At 43.0% G+C, this 20,289-nt stretch overlaps 1 protein-coding gene across 1 annotated transcript in view; it reads right to left on the bottom strand.

Annotated features, from left to right (window-relative positions):
• LOC139388541 (A-type potassium channel modulatory protein KCNIP1-like) overlaps window positions 1–6,369 on the bottom strand; it is a 54,068-nt gene extending 47,699 nt beyond the window's left edge. Inside the window, exon 1 of the mRNA XM_071135255.1 lies at window positions 6,270–6,369. Within this exon, the coding sequence (XP_070991356.1) occupies window positions 6,270–6,357 (88 nt within the window). The 5' untranslated portion in view covers window positions 6,358–6,369. The remainder of the gene's footprint in view (window positions 1–6,269) is intronic.
• Between the last annotated feature and the right edge of the window lie 13,920 nt (window positions 6,370–20,289).

Raw genomic sequence — 20,289 nt, 5'->3', positions numbered from 1 at the left:
TGTCTTATCCGGTGTCCTGTGTGAATTTAAATATGCTCTCTCTAATTCTCTCTTTCTCTCTTTCTTTCGGAGGACCTGAGCCGTAGGACCATGCCTCAGGACTACCTGGCATGATGACTCCTTGCTGTCCCTAGTCCACCTGGCCGTGCTACTGCTCCAGTTTCAACTGTTCTGCCTGTGGCTATGGAATCCTGACCTGTTCACTGTGCTATCTGTCCCAGGCCTATTATTTGACCATGCTGGTCATTTATGAACATTTGAACATCTTGGCCATGTTCTGTTATAATCTCCACCCGGCACAGCCAGCAGAGGACTGGCCACCTCTCATAGCCTGGATCCTCTCTAGGTTTCTTCCTAGGTTTTGGCCTTTCTAGGGAGTTTTTCCTAGCCAACATGCTTCAACACCTGCATTGCTTGCTGTTTGGGGTTTTAGGCTGGGTTTCTGTACAGCACTTTGAGATATCAGCTGATGTACGAAGGGCTATATAAATACATTTGATTAGATGTGTTTATTAGTCACATTCATCGATGTAATCACAGGGTACAGTGAACTTATTTTGCTCCGAGCTCCAACAGTGCAGGTAAGTAAATCAGAAGGACTGCTTCTCAGTGCTAGAGGCGTCACTACAGACTCTGGTTCGATCCCGGGCTGTATCACAACGGGAGTCCCATAGGGCGGTGCACAATTGGCCAACAACTCGTTGTTGTTGGTAACCAGGCCTGGCACTGTCATGTCATCAGCCAACTTGATAATGGAGTTGGAACTGAATGAGGCAACGCATTCATGGGTATACATGGAGTACAGGAGGGGACTGAGGATGCACCCTTGTTGGGCCCCAGTGGTGAGGATCAGTGTGGAGGAGATAATGTTGCCCACCTTCACCACATGTGTCCAGCCCGTCAGGAAGTCTAGGACCCAGTTGCATAGGGAAGAGAGCTTTGTGATGAGCTTAGAGGGCACTATGGTATTGAAGGCCAAGCTGTAGTTGATGAACAGCATCCTCACATATGCATTCCTTTTGTCCGGGTGGGTGAGGGCAGTGTGCAGTGCAAAGGCAATTGTGTCATCTGTGGATCTGTCAGTGCGGTAGGTGAATTGGAGAGGGTCGAGTGTGTCGGGGAGAGAGGAGGTGATGTGGTCTATGACTGGCATCTCAAAGCACTTCATGATGACAGTAGTGAGTGCTAAGGGTCGGTAGTCATTCAGTTCATTTACTTTCCCTTTCTTGGGCACAGGGATGATAGTCAACATCTTGAAGCAGGTTGGGATAACAGCCTGAGCTAGAGAGAGATTGTAAATGTCTGAAAACACAACAGCTATCTGGTCTGCACATGCTCTGAGGGTGCGGCTAGGGATACCTTGCAAGAGTTAACACGCTTGAATGGCTTCCATACATCCTCCGTGGAGACGTATTCCCCGTTGTCCTCAGGGGCTCTCCTCGTCAGCTCAGAGTCATTATGCTCGAAGCGGGAGAAAAAGGTGTTTAACTTGTCCCGTATGGCGGTGTTGGTGTTCTAGGAAATAGTTACACCTTGTCTTCACATTTGGAGCAATGTACAAGGAGAGAATAAAGTGACAATTCTGTCGGATCAAATATCTTTCTCAATCCAGAGTAAAAACACTGGAATATCATATAGCTGCTTTAACCTTAGACACAAAAATGCCCTTTAATTAATGGACCATGCACTCTCTCTCTCTCTCTCTCTCTCTCTCTCTCTCTCTCTCTCTCCTCTCTCTCCTCTCTCTCCCTCTCTCTCCATTGCTCAACATTTCAATAACTTTCCCTCCTCTCATTCCACCTGCTCTCTCTGATTGTTTCTGTGTGTGCTGAGTGGATGACTGGTGTAGCAGAGGAGCAGTCCCACGGCACTCCAGCTAGTCCCTGCAGCCTGCTGATAGGAGGCATCCCAGCCAGCCCCTGCAGCCTGCAGATAGGAGACACCCCAGCTAGCCCCTGGCAGTTAGGAGGCACCCCAGCCAGACCCTGCAGCCTGTAGATAGGAGGCACCCCAGCCAGCCCCTCCAGCCTGCAGATATGAGGTACCCCAGCCAGCCCCTGCAGCCTGCAGATACAGTAGGAGGCACCCCTCCCAACCTCATTTAGCCTGCAGATAAAAGGCACCCTAGCCAGCACCATGCAGCCTGCAGACAAGAGGCACCCTAGCCAGCACCATGCAGCCTGCAGATAAGAGGCATCCTAGCCAGCACCATGCAGCCTGCAGATAAGAGGCACCCTAGCCAGCACCATGCAGCCTGCAGATAAGAGGCACCCTAGCCAGCACCATGCAGCCTGCAGATAAAAGGCACCCTAGCCAGCACCATGCAGCCTGCAGATTAAAGGCACCATAGCCAGCACCATACAGCCTGCAGATAAGAGACACCCTAGCCAGTCCTGCAGATAGGTGGCAACAGCCTGTGTTTATGGCTGAGGTCACGATGCACCCCAGGCATACACATACACACAAATCCAGAAATACACACAAACCTATGTAAATACCTGTATATACACAATCATCTTGTTCTCATTACTTACTCATTGTGTGAGGAAAGAGAAGAGGTGGAAGAGAAGGGTGGTAGTGTTGTGAGCCTGATTTTTTTTGTTGCTGGATCTAATGTTACATTTACATAAGACACTGCCGGAGAAAATTTGGCATCAGAACATTCCAGCTGTGCCAATGAGAGAAGAAAAGTATTTGTAATGAGAGGATGAAAGGACAGAGGGTACAGTAAAAAGGAAAGATACTGGAACATAAGGAAATCAACAGGAGAGAGTTGGAGGGAGAGGGTGAGAAAGATAAAGAAGCCTGAAATGGAAACGGTAAAGAACATCTTGTAAACTGACACTTCAATTGTGTCTTTAGCCTCAAGGAGAGGGTAGTGAGAGGAAGGTCTTAGTCCTGCATGAATTCAGGTTTAGAATCCACACACGCACACACTGAAACATATATGCACACACACACACATACACACAGATGCGCACACGCGCCCCCACACAATCCACAAAGGCAGCGCAGGCACAAAGACAAGCTTATGTTGAAATATCACATTGAAGGCTGATACAGCATTAAAGTAAAAGTAATGTGGACACACACACACACACACACACACACACACACACACACACACACACACACACACACACACACACACACACACACAAATCCCCGAAAGGCAAAAAGCACTCAGGTAACAATGCTTTTCGCCAGAGTGTGAGGGAATGGTTTTACTTCTGGTTTTACTTCCAAAAGGGCCAGATTGATCGATTTTCAAAAAATGTCAAGCACTTTTTCATTTTCCTCCAGTCCTTACAGTACCAAATAGATCTTACTGTACCACACAGATCTTACAGTACCACATAGATCTTACTGTACCACACAGATCTTACTGTACCACACAGATCTTACAGTACCACATAGATCTTACTGTACCACACAGATCTTACTGTACCACACAGATCTTACAGTACCACATAGATCTTACTGTACCACATAGATCTTACTGTACCACACAGATCTTACAGTACCACATAGATCTTACTGTACCACACATATCTTACTGTATCACACAGATCTTACTGTATCACACAGATCTTACAGTACCACATAGATCTTACTGTACCACATAGATCTTACTGTACCACATAGATCTTAATGTACCACACAGATCTTACAGTACCACATAGATCTTACTGTACCACACAGATCTTACTGTACCACACAGATCTTACAGTACCACATAGATCTTACTGTACCACACAGATCTTACTGTACCACACAGATCTTACAGTACCACATAGATCTTACTGTACCACATAGATCTTACTGTACCACACAGATCTTACAGTACCACATAGATCTTACTGTACCACACATATCTTACTGTATCACACAGATCTTACTGTATCACACAGATCTTACAGTACCACATAGATCTTACTGTACCACATAGATCTTACTGTACCACATAGATCTTAATGTACCACACAGATCTTACAGTACCACATAGATCTTACTGTACCACACAGATCTTACTGTACCACACAGATCTTACAGTACTACATAGATCTTACTGTGCCACACAGATCTTACTGTACCACACAGATCTTACAGTACTACATAGATCTTACTGTGCCACACAGATCTTACTGTGCCACACAGATCTTACTGTACCACACAGAGCTGTAAAGCAGGGTGAAAAATAAGAGAGCAAGTCTTGTTTTTGCTCACTGTAAAATACCATCAAACAGAGACACACCATTCCACGATAGGCCAGGCTAAACCGACCATGCTAAACCGACCATGGCACCTAGATTAGGGTTGCCATGGGAAACAGCTCACAATTAGCATATTTTCAATGGCTGATTGTAACTGTTGCAGGCCATTTCTGTGGACTCTTTTTTCAGTTATTGAGTCTCTTTGTCCATGTGTGATAGTTTTTGCTCGTGTACAAGTTTTTGCTTGTGTGTCCACACACACACACACACACACACACACACACACACACACACACACACACACACACACACACACACACACACACACACACACACACACACACACACACACTATTGGCTTCTAGGATTCAGGGGTGGCAGTTAGCCTAACGTTGGACCAGTTACCGAAAGGTCGCTGGGTCAAGCCGACTATTTGGAAAATATGTGGATATGACCTTGAGCAAGGCTTGAGTGCAAAAATTAGGTAAACAACCTCTCCCTCAACGTCAGCAAAACAAAGGAGTTGATTGTGGACTTCAGGAGGAACCAGGTTGGGCACTCCCACATCCTCATCAACATTGCCACTGTGGAGACAGTCAAAAACATTTATCCTGCCCCAACCCCCCAATCGACACTTATCATTGTTACATCTGTAAATATGTACAGTTTCTTTCCTTCTTAATGCATTTGAGCCAATCAGTTGAGTTGTGAGAAGGTAGGGGTGATATTCAGAAGATAGCCCTATTTGGTAAAACACCAAGTCCATATTATGGCAAGAACAGCTCAAATAAGCAAAGAGAAAAGACAGTCCATAATTTCTTTGAGACATGAAGGTCAGTCATTGTGGAAAATGTCAAGAAATTTGAAAGTTTCGAGAGAGAGACAGAGAGACTCTGACAGTAGTGCCAGGAACTGGCCAGCCTTTATGCTTAGTTCTCAACACTTGCATTACCAAGCATCAAACCAAAACTGTCAGTTAGAGGGACTGCTCAACTACCACTGAGTGTTATCAGGCCCTGTCAGAAACTCTTAGCTCCAGTGAAATGTTCACAATTGTGGTTTAATTTAACTGCCATCTAATACTGCCTGGTTCATTTGACAGTGATGGATTGGCTAGTGTAGATTTTGCAGCCCAGAGAAAGTGAACAGGTTGTTCTCACTTTTTCCAGCCTGTGATATCATTGAGAACACAGACTAATGGCCAGCGTCTGAATGATTTGATTAGTCTCCATTGAAGAAGCTCAATAAAAGGGTGCTGAACCTGAGGAGCCAGAGCCCGTGCCTCCAGCCACTCTCACAGCCTTCTGCAGACACCAGGTAGAGCAGGCAGTGTGTGAAGAAGAGGACGATAAAGTGGACAATAGACTGTATGTGATAAGAGTAGCTTTATTAGTCAGAGTGGTCAAGTGCTCTATATAGAAATAGCTAAATGCTGCTCTATCTGTCAGGTCTCCCTGAGCTGTGTTGCCATAGTGACACACCATGCAGCGCTTTTCTGCTGATGTGGGGATAGAAGGTGAGGAATAGAGACAGCAGGCCACTGACACCAGAGGGAGATACAATCAGATAGCTGTGTGAAGGAGGTAAGGAGAGAGGAAAATGCAGGCATAAAGGACAGGCGTAGGAGAGGACCTGGTGAAACAGGAGGGGGAGGTAGAGAGTAAAGACACAGAAGTTGCCTAGGGGGAGTAAACAGAGGATACGCCAGTGTCACAACTTGAGCTCATCACTTAGTTCCTCAGGGGCGATGACGGGGCAACAACGGGGCATCACTGGATGGATGTGACACCACTGTTCACTACTGTCAGCCTCAAGCTTGACCCAGCACCAAGCTAATGTCACTGTTACCCTAGCTAATGTCACTGTTACCCTAGCTAATGTCACTATTACACTAGCTAATGTCACTGTTACCCTAGCTAATGTCACTATTAAACTAGCTAATGTCACTGTTACCCTAGCTAATGTCACTATTCCCCTAGCTAATGTCACTATTCCACTAGCTAATGAAAAAAAGTAGAAGAGCTAAAGGAGTGTTAGTTGAGGAGGGTGCAGTACCTTTAGTGAGGGTCCCAAAAACGAGTCTGCGTAAAGACTGGATGAACTTGAGCACCCCCTGTCTGCAGCGGCAGGTACAGCCAGCCATCCTGACACAGAGACAGCGAAAATCCTTGGAGAAAATCTGCCACTGTCCTTCTCACCCACTCCTAATAGAGTAGAGTAGGTAAAATAGTCTCTCAAAGGGTCCTTATAGGAGAGAGGAATGCCTCCTTCAAAGTGTTGATAGGAGTCTAAGGTGGATAAATATATCCAGTGGTTCCTTACACGCGAAGGAGGTATCCTTTGAAATGATCCTGGTAGAAAACACAAATCTTCTTGACAAGGTCCTTAGAGAAGAGATTGGATCCTCACTGGGAAAACTGTGAGGAAAGATGAAGTCGCTTGTAAGTCAGAGGTACCCGTCTTCTAGCCTTTCTAACATTGATGCATTCAAACTCAATCATTTACTCATTCAGACAAACACTCACTTAATCACTTATACACTCAATCGCACACTCACTAATACACTTTCTCACCAACACCAACACACACACACACACACACACACACACACACACACACACACACACACACACACACACACACACACACACACACACAAAACAGCCAACAAGTGACACAAAGAGATGTTGGTAGGTAAGAAATACTCGAACCTCCGTCTCTCAAACTTTTAAAAGGAAAAGTTTTCTGCTGTCGGATGAGAAGGGAAATATGAATAACCATCGTGGAGAGCAGAGTGCACTGCTGAAAGTTCCCTGTGTCCATGGAGATGACGAGTACCTCCTCTCCCCTCCTGTCCTCTATATTTATGTCTATTTGATCACCCTCTTATCTCCCCCTTTCTGGTGTGTTTCTCTGCGTGTCTCTGTGGACAGCCAGCGAGGTCTCTCTCTGTGTGTTGGCTGGTCCTCTCTGGGCTGCTTGTAGCTGGAACCCTGCGGCTGTGCTGTGCTGCTGTGTAGTGTAGCTGTGTAGCTCTGCTCCAGGACAGATCGCTGCAGCAGAGAACACCAGCCACCACCCGACCGCTTGTGCTTGTGTTCTCTCTCTCTCTCTCTCTCTCTCTCTCTCTGTCTCACACACATACACACTTTTCCTACCCCACTCTGGCGCATACCCAATTGCAGATGAGCCTCCAAAAAACTGACATCCCTCTGCTCCATCTTCCCCTTCCACCACGTAATTTATTTTTTCTTTATTTCAATTTATTTTAAGTGAGCCTTAAGCCACTGATTATTATTTGCAGTCATTGTGTTAATACGCCAGCCAGCTGCAGGGATTGTGACTGCTAGAGGAGGACGTCACTGAGATGACAGTACACTCTTAGAAAAAAGGGTTCCAAAAGGATTCTTCGGCTGTCCCAATAAGATAACTATTTTTGGTTACAGGTAGAAAGAACCCTTTTGGATTCCATGTAGAACACTATGTGGAAAGGGTTCTACATGGAACCCAAAATGGTTCTACCTGGAACCATAATAGTTATATCTGGAACCAAAAAGGGTTCTTTAAAAGGTTCTCCTATGGGGACCGCTGAAGAACCCTTTTAGATTAGAGATAGCACCTTTTTTGAAGTAGGACGAGTTATTGGGATTATTGTGTGAAGAGGCTGTAGAAGGATGGGATAGAGGGATGGATGGAAGCCTGGAAGAGGGAAAGGTGGGGAATAGGTATTCCTATTCTTTCATCCCCATCCTCTCACCTGTAACTATTCCCCAGGTCGTTGTTGCAAATGAGAATGTGTTCTCAGTCAATTTACCTGGTAAAATAACGGATAAATAAAATAAAAAAATAAAAGGTGTGAGGTCAGACGATGATATGCTTTTAAAAAGCCTTTCACATTTGTATTTGAAGTCCAGATTAGTGTTGGGCCTTGCTTGGTCCATTGTACGAGTTTCAGAAGTGGATTATCCCCACGGGAAGGCATATCTCACATTGCAATTACTGAAGCCATTCATATGACTACTATTTATTGTATAATAATATCACAACCAAACACTAATAGCATAACTGTATATTGGGGTAGGTTGAGCAGAAACGTTCAGCCAGGATTAGGGTTGCAAAGGAGGGTAAATTACTGGAAACTTTCAAAGGTTACTAGTAAACTACCAGAATTTTGGTAACTTTCAAGGATTTTATGTAATTTATCACGAGACATCTAGTGGCCATTTTTGGGACTTTAGATTATCAACAAGTGTCTGAAATTATATCTGGCCCTCTGTGTGTCCTCTGTGTGTCCCTGTAAAAGGTATGAAATAATGAAATAAGATCATTCTGAAATAAAAAATAGAATGACAAAAGCTGTAAAACATTGCCCTACATATAAACCATCAACTTAGTGAATACCATTGGTGATATGAGTGTTTCTGCAATGTTGTGGCACCAAACTGGTGGCAGTTGTGAAAAAAGTAAATAGTTGGAAGAGTTGCAAAGTTAATTGTAAATATTTGAGCTGGATTCTGCCGGGACAGGACCCGCCACCTCTCAGATTTGACCTTATTTGTTCCGGCACCTATTTGCCCGGCTCGTGTACATCACGCGGCATTATTTATACAATTTTTTCACTGTTTGCACTGTAATTTAAAAAAAAAAAGCAATCAGAGTTAAATCAATTTGCCTCCTGGTTACTTCTCCTGCCTACCAGAAAAACCATATATAAAAGCCCAGTGAAGAGGTCCCTGTGAAAACACGTCACATAGCCAAGGCTAGTCGTCTCCCTACTGAAGTTGAAACTGAGAGAAAGCCAAATCAGAAAGGAATAAGAAAATAAGAAAAGAAAAGTTTATCAAGTGCAAAAATCCTGAAAAACAGCGTGAATCGAAACTGAAACGAGCCAGAGAACTGCCAGTGCCGGATGAGAGGAGTGAAAAGCAAACTGCTCCTGATGGCAATGCCTTAGCTAGCAGCGCTGCTTATCCCGCTAGTTCAGCATCACGACCGGCACCTCCACTAGCTAGTAGGCCTACTAGAGAGTCAGACTCAGAGGGAGAGGCTGACGAGGAGCGGGGGGTAGTCCATCTACCGACGAAGTGCCTGGAGCAGGTGAAATTTGGATTGAGGCTCAGTTCAAGACCAAGCAAACTTATAACCCCCGCTTGTCAAGCAAAATTCAAAGCGGAGTTGGACAACATAGAAACTAAGAAAAGAGTGGGTGGAATGTACAGTACAATCCTCTGCCTCTGATGTAAAAAAGCAACAAAAAGCCCTCAGAAAACAGTATTTTGAACATGCCCAAACCAAGTCCCATTTAATAGTTGGAAGAATATTTTGCATCTTCAAAGAGGTAGGCATGTTCTGTAAATCAAATGATACAAACCCACCCAAAATCTATTTTAATTCCAGGTTGTAAGGCAACAAAATAGGAAAAATGCCAAGTGAGGTGAATACTTTTGCAAGGCAATGTACAGCAGCATATTTAATCTGAATTGAAACTATTTGAAAAAATAGTACAGTGCTCTCCCAAAATCAGCCTAATGCTCGATGAGGCTACTAGTTTGAATAAAAAAGAGTGCCTTGATTGTATACATCAAACTTCAGCTGGCAGATAAGAACGTAGCAGCTAACATTTTTGTTGATTTTGTGGAACTGGAGGAATTATCTGATGGGGGAATTGTTCGTAATCTGTAATCTGCATTAGAGGGTGTAAAGTTTACTGAGGACTTTATCTCCAAAACCCTCATTGGAATTACGTGTGATGTTGCGTCTGTCATGCTGGGACGCAAGAGCGGAGTAACAGCAAGGCTCCAGGCCCTCTTCCCCAATAGAACTGTTTGGCACTGCTCGGCACACAGGCTTGAGCTCGCAGTAGGCGATGTGGTAAAAGAGATGGGAGCTATCAAACACTTTAAAATATTTATGGACAAGCGATATGTGCTTCATAGCGTATCCAACAAAAAAACGAATGGAGCTGGTAGACTCCAATCAAATTGTAGAAACAAACTCAAGGATGATCAATGGAAACAGGATGCACCTGAGCTCAATTTCAAGTCTCATAGCAAAGGGTCTGAATACTTATGCAAATAAGGTATTTCTGTTTTCTAGTTTTAATACATTTGCAAAGCATTCTACAAACCTGTTTTCACTTTGTCATTATGGGTTATTCTGTGTAGATTGTTGAATATTTTTATTTTCTTTCTTTTTACTTAATCCATTTTAGAATAAGACTGTAACGTAACAAAATGTGGAAAAAGTCAAGGGGTCTGAATACTTTCTGAAGGCACTGTATATTCTGATATCAAATCAAGTTATTGTGATATGTTTGTTCTACTGCTACATTGATATCTTGAAAAGTACATGACATTCGAGTCTTGTAAGCCCCACAGCTGAGTATGTATGCATATGGCGGGATTTAATTTGAGAAACTATAAGAGGAAATAGTTATAGAAACTATGTCAGAGAGCATGTCAGCCTGTCAGAACCGCCCATTTTGAACAAACTGTTTAAAATGGTGGGTTAAGAATTAACATATCAGACCAGAGTGACTTCGGGCTGTATCTCACCTTTAAAGTGGTTTGAACTCTGAATCTCAACACGAGGTAGAGACGATAGTCAAGTCCCGGACAATCACTGGTCACGGCTGATTAGCTGTCCTTAGTAAAGTATCTTCGAAAGTGAATTTAAGTAGGACCATTCTACTACTCTTCTCCAATCACTGTAGTACGCTACTCTCATCACCCCACTGGGAACCACCGACACTAGCCCATCTTCAAATAAGCCTCTTCCAGAGCGAATGGAAGTAGAATAAACTGTAGTTCTGTTCAGGACTACATGACAAGTCACCAGACACCGGACGATGGCAGAGGAGAACAACAGTGGAAGACGGGTGGGAACCCCTTTTGGACAATCAGAGCCTTACAAGCGTGCCGCGAAAAGGCCCAACTCCCTTTCCAAGGCGGCCTGGTTCCGACAGAAATACATGACGAACCAAGGCATTTCACGTAAATACATTCATGATTTCTTACTCAAAGAGGGAAGGGGTTTGTGTGCAAAGTATTTGATTACTGCGAAAGTAGCTTCTAAATGTACCAACGTATTATGTCTCTCCCTTTCTCTCTCTCGCCCTCTCCATGGATTTTGCAACGAGCAGCCATATTGTTTTCAGTCCGCTAGTGACCTGTTTCTAATATATTAAGTGTGTATGTTTATCCTGTGTTACAATTTATTTAGCTAGTAAATAAATAAACAAATTTGTGTATTACTGAATCATAAGCAAGGCTCAGGTTTTTGCAGATGCAAGGTTACGACTGTTCAGACTGATGATATAATACGAGGTTATGATTAATAAGTTTACTGTTTATGGATGTTTAATTTAGGAGATGGTAACTCTTTAAAGAACCGCTCTCTTGGTGCCCCAAATCCTACTGAGTTAATTGTTACATGATTAATTTAATCTGGTAACAATTAAACATAGTTAGTTGATTAGATAAATACCAGTCTACAGATTAATTAAAGTAAAGTCACGACACTAGAATGAGATTCACTTACTATGATCTCTCTCCCTCTCTGCTCTGATAGACATGAGCCTGAACTCTCATCTCTCAAGCGTTGCACTTAATCATTTATTTAGACTCTATGGTGTAGGCCACCGAAAGAGAGATGGGCTTTTGGCACGAGTGCATGAGCCATCACCAGTAAATGAGCTGTGCATCATTGGGTGAGTCAGTGAAACTGGAAAGCATTTTTAGGACTATCAATTCCTCCTCATATTGTAGCCTACAATATGTGTCTTCACACACCTAGCCTAGGCTATTGATGGATTCAAGACAAGGTTGTTTTTATTGATCTCTGATTCTCAGTTTGTCAGTGTCAAAGTAGCCTGATATATCGATCATTTGTGTTGTATTAACAAAGATTCTGCCAAAGTATCCAGTCATGTAAAATGATGTAGAATGGCATGAAATGCATTTATAAAAGGCCAACATTTTCCCGGACATTATGCTACTAAAAATGTTTCCCATGTGTGCCACTTCTGCAAGTGTCTCCACTCTACTGCTCTGTGTCACTACGCAAATGCGAAGATATGAATGTAATGCTTTATTCTTTTTTTTATGTTATGCGTTCCGGAACCTCAGAACTCCCTAGGTCAACCCCCTCTCTTGTTCACTGTTTGTTCCGGAACATCCCGATTTACAAATTAAGCACTGCTCAGTCATGCCCACAGGCACATGCATGGACAAGTATAAACACTATCGCATAGAAACACACTCATAAAGCCATATACTCTATACACACATGTGCACCTAAATACCACGTTAGCAACCTGCTTTATAATGACACGCAACAAACACAGGTATAGCCACCTATCACTAAATGGAAACAACAGAGAGAGTACTGGCGGGGAAAGAGAACAGGGCATGTAGGCTTTGTGTAGTGTCTGTCTTGCCAGTACAGCTAGAGGCACACAGCTGCATACCAGGATAGCAATAACTATTTCAAAATTAACAATATACCTGCCACATAATAAAGAGAGAGTGAGAGAGAGGGGGAGAGAGAGAGAGCGAGAGAGAAACAGAGCGAGAGAGAGAAAGAAAGAGAGAGAGAGAGAAAATGAGAGAGCGAGAGAGAGAAATAGGCTTTTGTTGGGGGTGTACATGATCAAGTGTATACTGTACATGTCTAACAGTGAGGGGGGAACTTCACGAGGGGGAGGGGGTACACAGAGGATGAGAAGATATAGATGTCTGGAGGAGAAGGGGAGGAGTGCTTGATTGATGAGAAGTGAAGGATGCACTCTGATAGCTGGTTTAAAAATAGATAGGCATTAAGGGGTCTAGTTTCCTGAATTTCCGCCTGACTGACGTGCCCAAAGTAAACTGCCTGTTACTCAAGCCCAGTAGCCAGGATATGCACATAATTGGTCGCATTGGATAGAAAACACGTTGAAGTTTCTAAAACTGTTCAAATAATGTCTGAGACTGTAACATAATTGATATGGCAGGCAGAAATCCAGGCAGGCAGAATTTTGTATTTTTTTGCCCCCAGGCTCTTATTATGGAAACCTATTGTTTCTATGTAAATGAATCTCCCAGATTGAAATTCCTATGGCTTTCACTACATGTCAACAGTCTTTATTCAAGGTTTAAGGCTTGTTTTTGAAAAATGAACAAGTATTTGAAGTTTTTGTGAGAAGAGCCCCGGAACAATATCAGTCTTTCGGCGCGTGCTTACAAATTTATTTTATTTTTATTTGACCTTTATTTAACTTCTTGATTCTACTTGAGACGCATATGTCTCAAGTAGGCACCTGGAAATGCAAATGCGCTACGCTAAATGCTAAATGTACTCGTTTAAACTCAAACCTTGATCAAAATTCACAAGCAGGGTATTGAATTAAAGCTACACTCGTTGTGAACCTAGCCAACAAGTCAGATTTTTAAAATGCTTTTCGGCGAAAGCCGTAAACAAAGACTCTGCTTATCCGACGCAGCACAAAACGCAGAAATAAAATATAAAACATTCATTACCTTTGACGAGCTTCTTTCTTGGCACTCCTATATGCCCCATAAACATCACTATTGGGTCTTTTTTTCGTTTAAATCGGTCCATATATACCCAAAATAGCTTTCTATGGAAGCTGTGTCATTCAGAAAAAAACATTGTTTTTAAACGCTGCGTAATTTTTTTAAATTAAAAAAGTCGACGATAAACTTTCACAAAACACTTCGAAATCCTTTTGTAATCCAACTTTAGGTATTAGTAAACGTTAGTAAACGTTTATCAAAATGATTACAGGGCGATGTATATTCAATAGCTCCTCGTTTGCAAATCAATGGCTGCCAATGTCCACATTAACAACATCCGGGTGGAGACTGGAAGAAACGGAAGCCAGATAGATGGATTTTCCAACAATAAATTCAATTGAAAATGACGACAATGGCGACATCGTGTGGAATTTGTATGAATTGCATGCAGGTCGATATTAATTGATTTTGTCCTCTTTTAACAACCCATGGAAGTGACTTATGGAAATTATTTTTAGCTTTCAGAGAGCAGTTTTTCTTGCGTTTTTCAATGAAACACACGATCTGTTATAGTCACAGCCATGATTTAACCAGTTTTAGAAACTTCAGAGTGTTTTCTATCCACACATACTAATCATATGCATATACTATATTCCTGGCATGAGTAGCAGGACGCTGAAAAGTTGCGCGATTTTTAACAGAATGTTCGAAAAAGGAGGGGGTAGAAGTAAGAGGTTTTTAACCAGGCAAGTCAGTTAAGAACAAATTCTTGTTTTCAATGACGGCCTAGGAACAGTGGGTTAACTGCCTGTTCAGGGGCAGAACGACAGATTTGTATCTTGTCAGCTCAGGGTTTGAACTTGCAACCTTCCGGTTACTAGTCCAACGCTCTAACCACTAGGCTTCCTGTCCTATTGAACATACTACTTTCCATATGAAATATTATAGTTTATTTACCTGAGTACCTGAGGATTAAATAGAAATGTCGTTTGACTTGTTTGGATGAAGTTTAGCAGTAGCTTTTTGGACTCCTTTGTCTGCATGTTGAACGAGTGGATTACTGAAATCGATGGTGCCAACTAAACAGACTTTTTGGGATATAAAGTAGGATTTTATCTAACAACACGACCATTCATGTTGTAGCTAGGACCCTTGGGATTGCAAACAGAGGAAGATGTTCAAAAGTAAGGGATTTATTTAATCGCTATTTGTGATTTTATGAAGCCTGTGCTGGTTGAAAAATATGATGATGTGGTGCCGTCCTCAGACAATCGCATGGTATGCTTTCGCCGTAAAGCATTTTTGAAATTGGACAACGCAGTTAGATTAACAAGAATTTAAACTTTTAAATGATATAAGACACTTGTCTGTTCATGAATGTTACCACGTTAGCAACCTGCTTTATAATGATACGCAACAAACACAGGTATAGCCACCTATCACTAAATGGAGTGGTCAGTGGTCTTGTATGTCTTCCATTTCCTAATAATTGCTCCCACAGTTGATTTCTTCAAACCAAGCTGCTTACCTATTGCAGATTCAGTCTTCCCAGCCTGGTGCAGGTCTACAATTTTGTTTCTGGTGTCCTTTGACAGCTCTTTGGTCTTGGCCATAGTGGAGTTTGGAGTGTGACTGTTTGAGGTTGTGGACAGGTGTCTTTTATATTGATAACAAGTTCAAACAGGTGCCATTAATACAGGTAACGAGTGGAGGACAGAGGAGCCTCTTAAAGAAGAAGTTACAGGTCTGTGAGAGCCAGAAATCTATCTTGTTTGTAGGTGACCAAATACTTATTTTCCACCATAATTTGCAAATAAATTCATTAAAAATCCTACAATGTGATTTTCTGGATTTTTTTCCCTCATTTTGTCTGTCATAGTTGAAGTGAACCTATGATGAAAATTACAGTCCTCTCTCATCTTTTTAAGTGGGAGACCCTTCACAATTGGTGGCTGCCTAAATACTTTTTTGCCCCACTGTATGTGTGTCTTTCGTAGGGGTTGGGTTAAAAGAAAAAGTCAAATTTCGGTTGGCCCTTGTGTGCAATTGACCAATAAAATGATCATAATCTTAATCAGCCTATTTATTGTCCCATTTGGTACGTCATTGTGCAACGCTAGCCTAAATCGAACTCTGCCATAAATTTGCTAAACCTCTTCATGCAGTGTTGCCACTTTGCTCCCTGTGCAGTAAAAACAATCCTTCTGAAAGGCAAACAAACGGTAATGCTATTATTTGACTGGAAAGCACTGCTGCTATGTCGAAAATGTATGAAGTCAGGAGCAGCTCCACCTGCATTACAGTACACTATACAGTATACCAACTACTGTAGCAATTCTACATTATAGAATAACGCTAAAGAAACAGTATCCAAAAGTACCCAAAACCCCATCTTCATTTGGCACCAACTAAGCTGCTGCTGCTGCAGTATTTCCACCCCATAATAACAGCCCATAAGTGCTATTACCACCTCATTAAGAAACTCATTACATAAACAGTGGCACATGTGGTCTTCCGTCAGTGTCTTAGTATCTGTACATTACTATTTATATTTGTTGACATCTTTTACTTTTACTCCACTACATTCCTAAAGAAAACATATACTTTTTATTCCAATACATTTTCCCTGACTCCCAAAAGTACTCTACATTTCGAATGCTTAGGCAGGACAGCAAATATGGTCCAATTCATGCACCTATCAATATAACACATTGTCATCCCTATTGCTGCTGATCTGGGGCACTCACTTAACAGAAATATTGTGTTTGTAAATCGTGCCTGAGTGTTGGAGTGTGCCGCTGGCTGTCCGTAAAAAAAAAATTGCTTAAGGAATTGGATCTACAGCATTTCTTTCTTCCTTTTACTCAAGCATGACAATTGAGTACTTTTTCCACCACTGCCTGTGGCCAGGTCAACCCAGATATTTTCACCCACTCTGTTCAAACCATTGGCATTACTACAATTCTTATGGGGTCAGAACACACCACCGGGAAGGGTGGGTATAATGTTAATCATTCTCTATTTTTAAAGCCAGATATTAAATCAGAGATACAGTGTCTATTAGCCCGGAGCTGAGAAGAGCTCAGGGTTTAGAGGCCAACAAAGGAGGATGAAACTACAATTTCTGTACTTCTGTTGAACACAGAGGAAATGGCTCTCACCCAGAATAATAAATTGGGTTATTTGCACTTAATGCTGAATTGCCTTTTGGTCCCCTGTCATACAGAATATAAAACTCTGTCCTCAGTATCCCTGGCAGTAGGCAGCATTGTGAAGCTACAGATCCAGTGGGAATGGAGTGACATGTAGGTCAAAGGACGGCAGGTTAATGAAAGATGTTACGAGACACACTGGCTTCCTCCTTGTTCCAAATTTAGAGTGCTCCTCTGCACAGTCAGAAATCTCATACACTGAGGATACATGATCTCATTTGAGCTGTGTTAGTAAATGAGAGTGTAACTGCAAGTGGGAGGTTGACTTTGTGGATGTGTGTATTGTAGGCCTATAGATGCAAAGAGAAGAAGCTCACTCAGGTGTGTCTAAGTCTTCACCTCTTGGGATTGGGGTCAACAAGTGGCCAGCTGACATTATTGGAGTGAGAGTGGGAACAGATGTAAACTCAGAGTTTGCCGCAGTGAGAGACCAGGGCAGAACAGTAGGGGCTCTAGAACACACAGCTACATAGACTACTAGATGTGTTGTGCTCTGCTGAATTACTGTTTCGGAATGCAGCTAGTGGTGCAGGAGGGTGGCTCTCTGAGGCAGACAAGTACAGATGAACCTGAGCAGTGGGAAGGGGAAATAAAGGATGGTCACCAAGCTAGATGCCCTCAATCTCACACAAATGATCAAGGAACCTACCAGGAACAACCCTAAATCCGTAACCATCGGCACCCTCAAAGATATCATCCTGACCAACTTGCCCTCTAAATACACCTCTGCTGTCTTCAACCAGGATCTCAGCGATCACTGCCTCATTGCCTGCGTGCGTAATGGGTCCACGGTCAACCGACCACCCCTCATCACTGTCAAACGTTCCCTAAAACACTTCAGCAAGCAGGACTTTCTAATCGACCTGGCCCGGTTATCCTGGAAGGATATTGACCTCATCCCATCAGTAGAGGATGCCTGGTTATTCTTCAAAGTGCTTTCCTCACCATCTTAAATAAGCATGCCCCATTCAAAAAATGTAGAACTAAGAACAGATATAGCCCTTGGTTCACCCCAGACTTGACTGCCCTTGACCAGCACAAAAACATCCTGTGGTGTTCTGCATTAGCATCGAATAGCCCCCGCCATATGCAACTTTTCAGGGAAGTCAGGAACCAATATATTCAGTCAGTTTGGAAAGCTAAAGCTAGCTTTTTCAAAGAGAAATTTGTTTCCTGTAGCACTAATTCCCAAAAGTGTTGGGACACTGTAAAGTCCATGGAGAATAAGAGCACCTCCTCCCAGCTGCCCACTGCACTGAGGATAGGAAACACTGTCACCACTGATACATCTACGATAATTGATCATTTCAATAAGCATTTTTCTACCGCTGGCCATGCTTTCCACCTGGCTACCCCTACCCTGGTCAACAGCCCTGCACCCCCACAGCAACTTGCCCAAGTCCCCCCCGCTTCTCATTCACCCAAATCCAGACAGCTGACGTTTCAAAAGAGCTGCAAAATCTGGATCTCAACAAATCAGCTGGGCTAGACAATCTGGACCATCTCTTTCTAAAATGATCTGCCGAAATTGTTGCAACCCCTTTTACTAGCCTATGCAACCTCTCTTTCGTATCGTCTGAGATCCCCAAAGATTGGAAAGCTGCCGCCGTCATCTCCCTCTTCAAAGGGGGAGACACTCTAGAACCAAAATGTTATTGACCTATATCCATCCTGTCCTGTCTTTTCTAAAATCTTCTAAAGCCAAGTTAACCAACAGGTCAACAAACATTTAGATTCCCACCATACCTTCTACACTATGCAATCTGGTATCCGAGCTGGTCATGGGTGCACCTCCGCCATGCTCAAGGTCCTAAACAATATCATAACCCCCATCAATAAAAGACAGTACTGTGCAGCCGTCTTCATCGACCTGGCCAAGGCTTTCGACTCTGTCAATCACCTCATTCCTATCAGCAGACTCAATAGTCTTGGCTTCTCAAATGACTGCCTCTCCTGGTTAACCAACTACTTCTCAGACAGAGTTCAGTGTGTCAAATCGGAGGGCCTGTTGTCCGGACCTCTGGCAGTCTCTATGGGGGTGCCACAGGGTTCAATTCTCAGGCCGACTCTTTTCTCTGTATATATCAATGATGTTGCTCTTGCTGCTGGTGATTATCTGATCCACCTCTATGCAGACAACACCATTCTGTATACATCTGGCCCTTCTTAGGACACTGTGCTAACTAACCTCCAAACGAGCTTCAACGCCATACAACACTCCTTTCGTGGCCTCCAACGGCTTTTAAATGCAAATAAAACGAAGTGCATGCTCTTCAACCGTTTGCTGCCTGCACCCTCCCGCCCGACTAGCATCACTACTCTGGACGGCGCTGACCTAGAATATGTGGACAACTACAAATATCTAGGTGTCTGGTTAGACTGTAAACTCTCCTTCCAGACTCACATCAAGCATCTCCAATCCAAAATGAAGTCTAGAATTGGCTTCCTATTTTGAAACAAAGCCTCCTTCACTCATGCTACCAAACATACCCTCGTAAAACTGACTATCCTACTCATCCTTGACTTCGGGGATGTCGTTTACAAAATAGCCTCAAACACTCTACTCAGCAAACTGGATGTAGTCTATCACAGTGCAATCCGTTTTGTCACCAAAGCCCCATATACTATCCACTGCGACCTGTATGCCCTCATTGGCTGGCCCTCACTACATATTCTTCGCCAAACACACTGGCTCCAGGTCATCTATAAGTCTTTGCTAGGTAAAGCCCCGCCTTATCTCAGCTCACTGGTCACCATAGCAACACCCACCCGTAGCACGCGCTCCAGCAGGTATATTTCACTGGTTATCCCCAAAGCCAACACGTACTTTGGCCGCCTTTCCTTCCAGTTCTCTGCTGCCAATGACTGGAACAAATTGCAAAAATCACTGAAGCTGGAGTCTTATATCTCCCTCTCTAGCTTTAAGCATCAGCTGTCAGAGCAGCTTACCGATCACTGTACCTGTACACAGCCAATTTGTAAATAGTCCACCCAACTACCCAACCCCTATATTATTACTTACCCTCTTGCTCTTTTGCACCCCAGGATCTCCTCTTTTACATCATCATCTGCACATCTATCACTCCAGTGTTACTGCTAAATTGTAATTGATTTAGCCTCTATGGCCTATTTATTGCCTTACCTCCCTAATCTTCTACATTTGCACACACTGTACATAGATTTTTCTATTGTTTTATTGACTGTACCGTTTGTTTATGTGTAACTGAGTTGTTTTTGTCACACTGTTTTGCTTTATCTTGGCCAGGTCGCAGTTGTAAATGAGAACTTGTTCTCAACTGGCCTAGCTGGTTAAATAAAGGTGAAATAAAATAAAAATAAAATCAAAGA

Source organism: Oncorhynchus clarkii, chromosome 29, assembly GCF_045791955.1.
Source record: "Oncorhynchus clarkii lewisi isolate Uvic-CL-2024 chromosome 29, UVic_Ocla_1.0, whole genome shotgun sequence".
NCBI classification, from domain to species: Eukaryota; Metazoa; Chordata; class Actinopteri; order Salmoniformes; family Salmonidae; genus Oncorhynchus; species Oncorhynchus clarkii.
The sequence above is the reverse complement of the archived record's forward strand: the minus strand, read 5'-3'. Positions and strand labels throughout refer to the sequence as shown.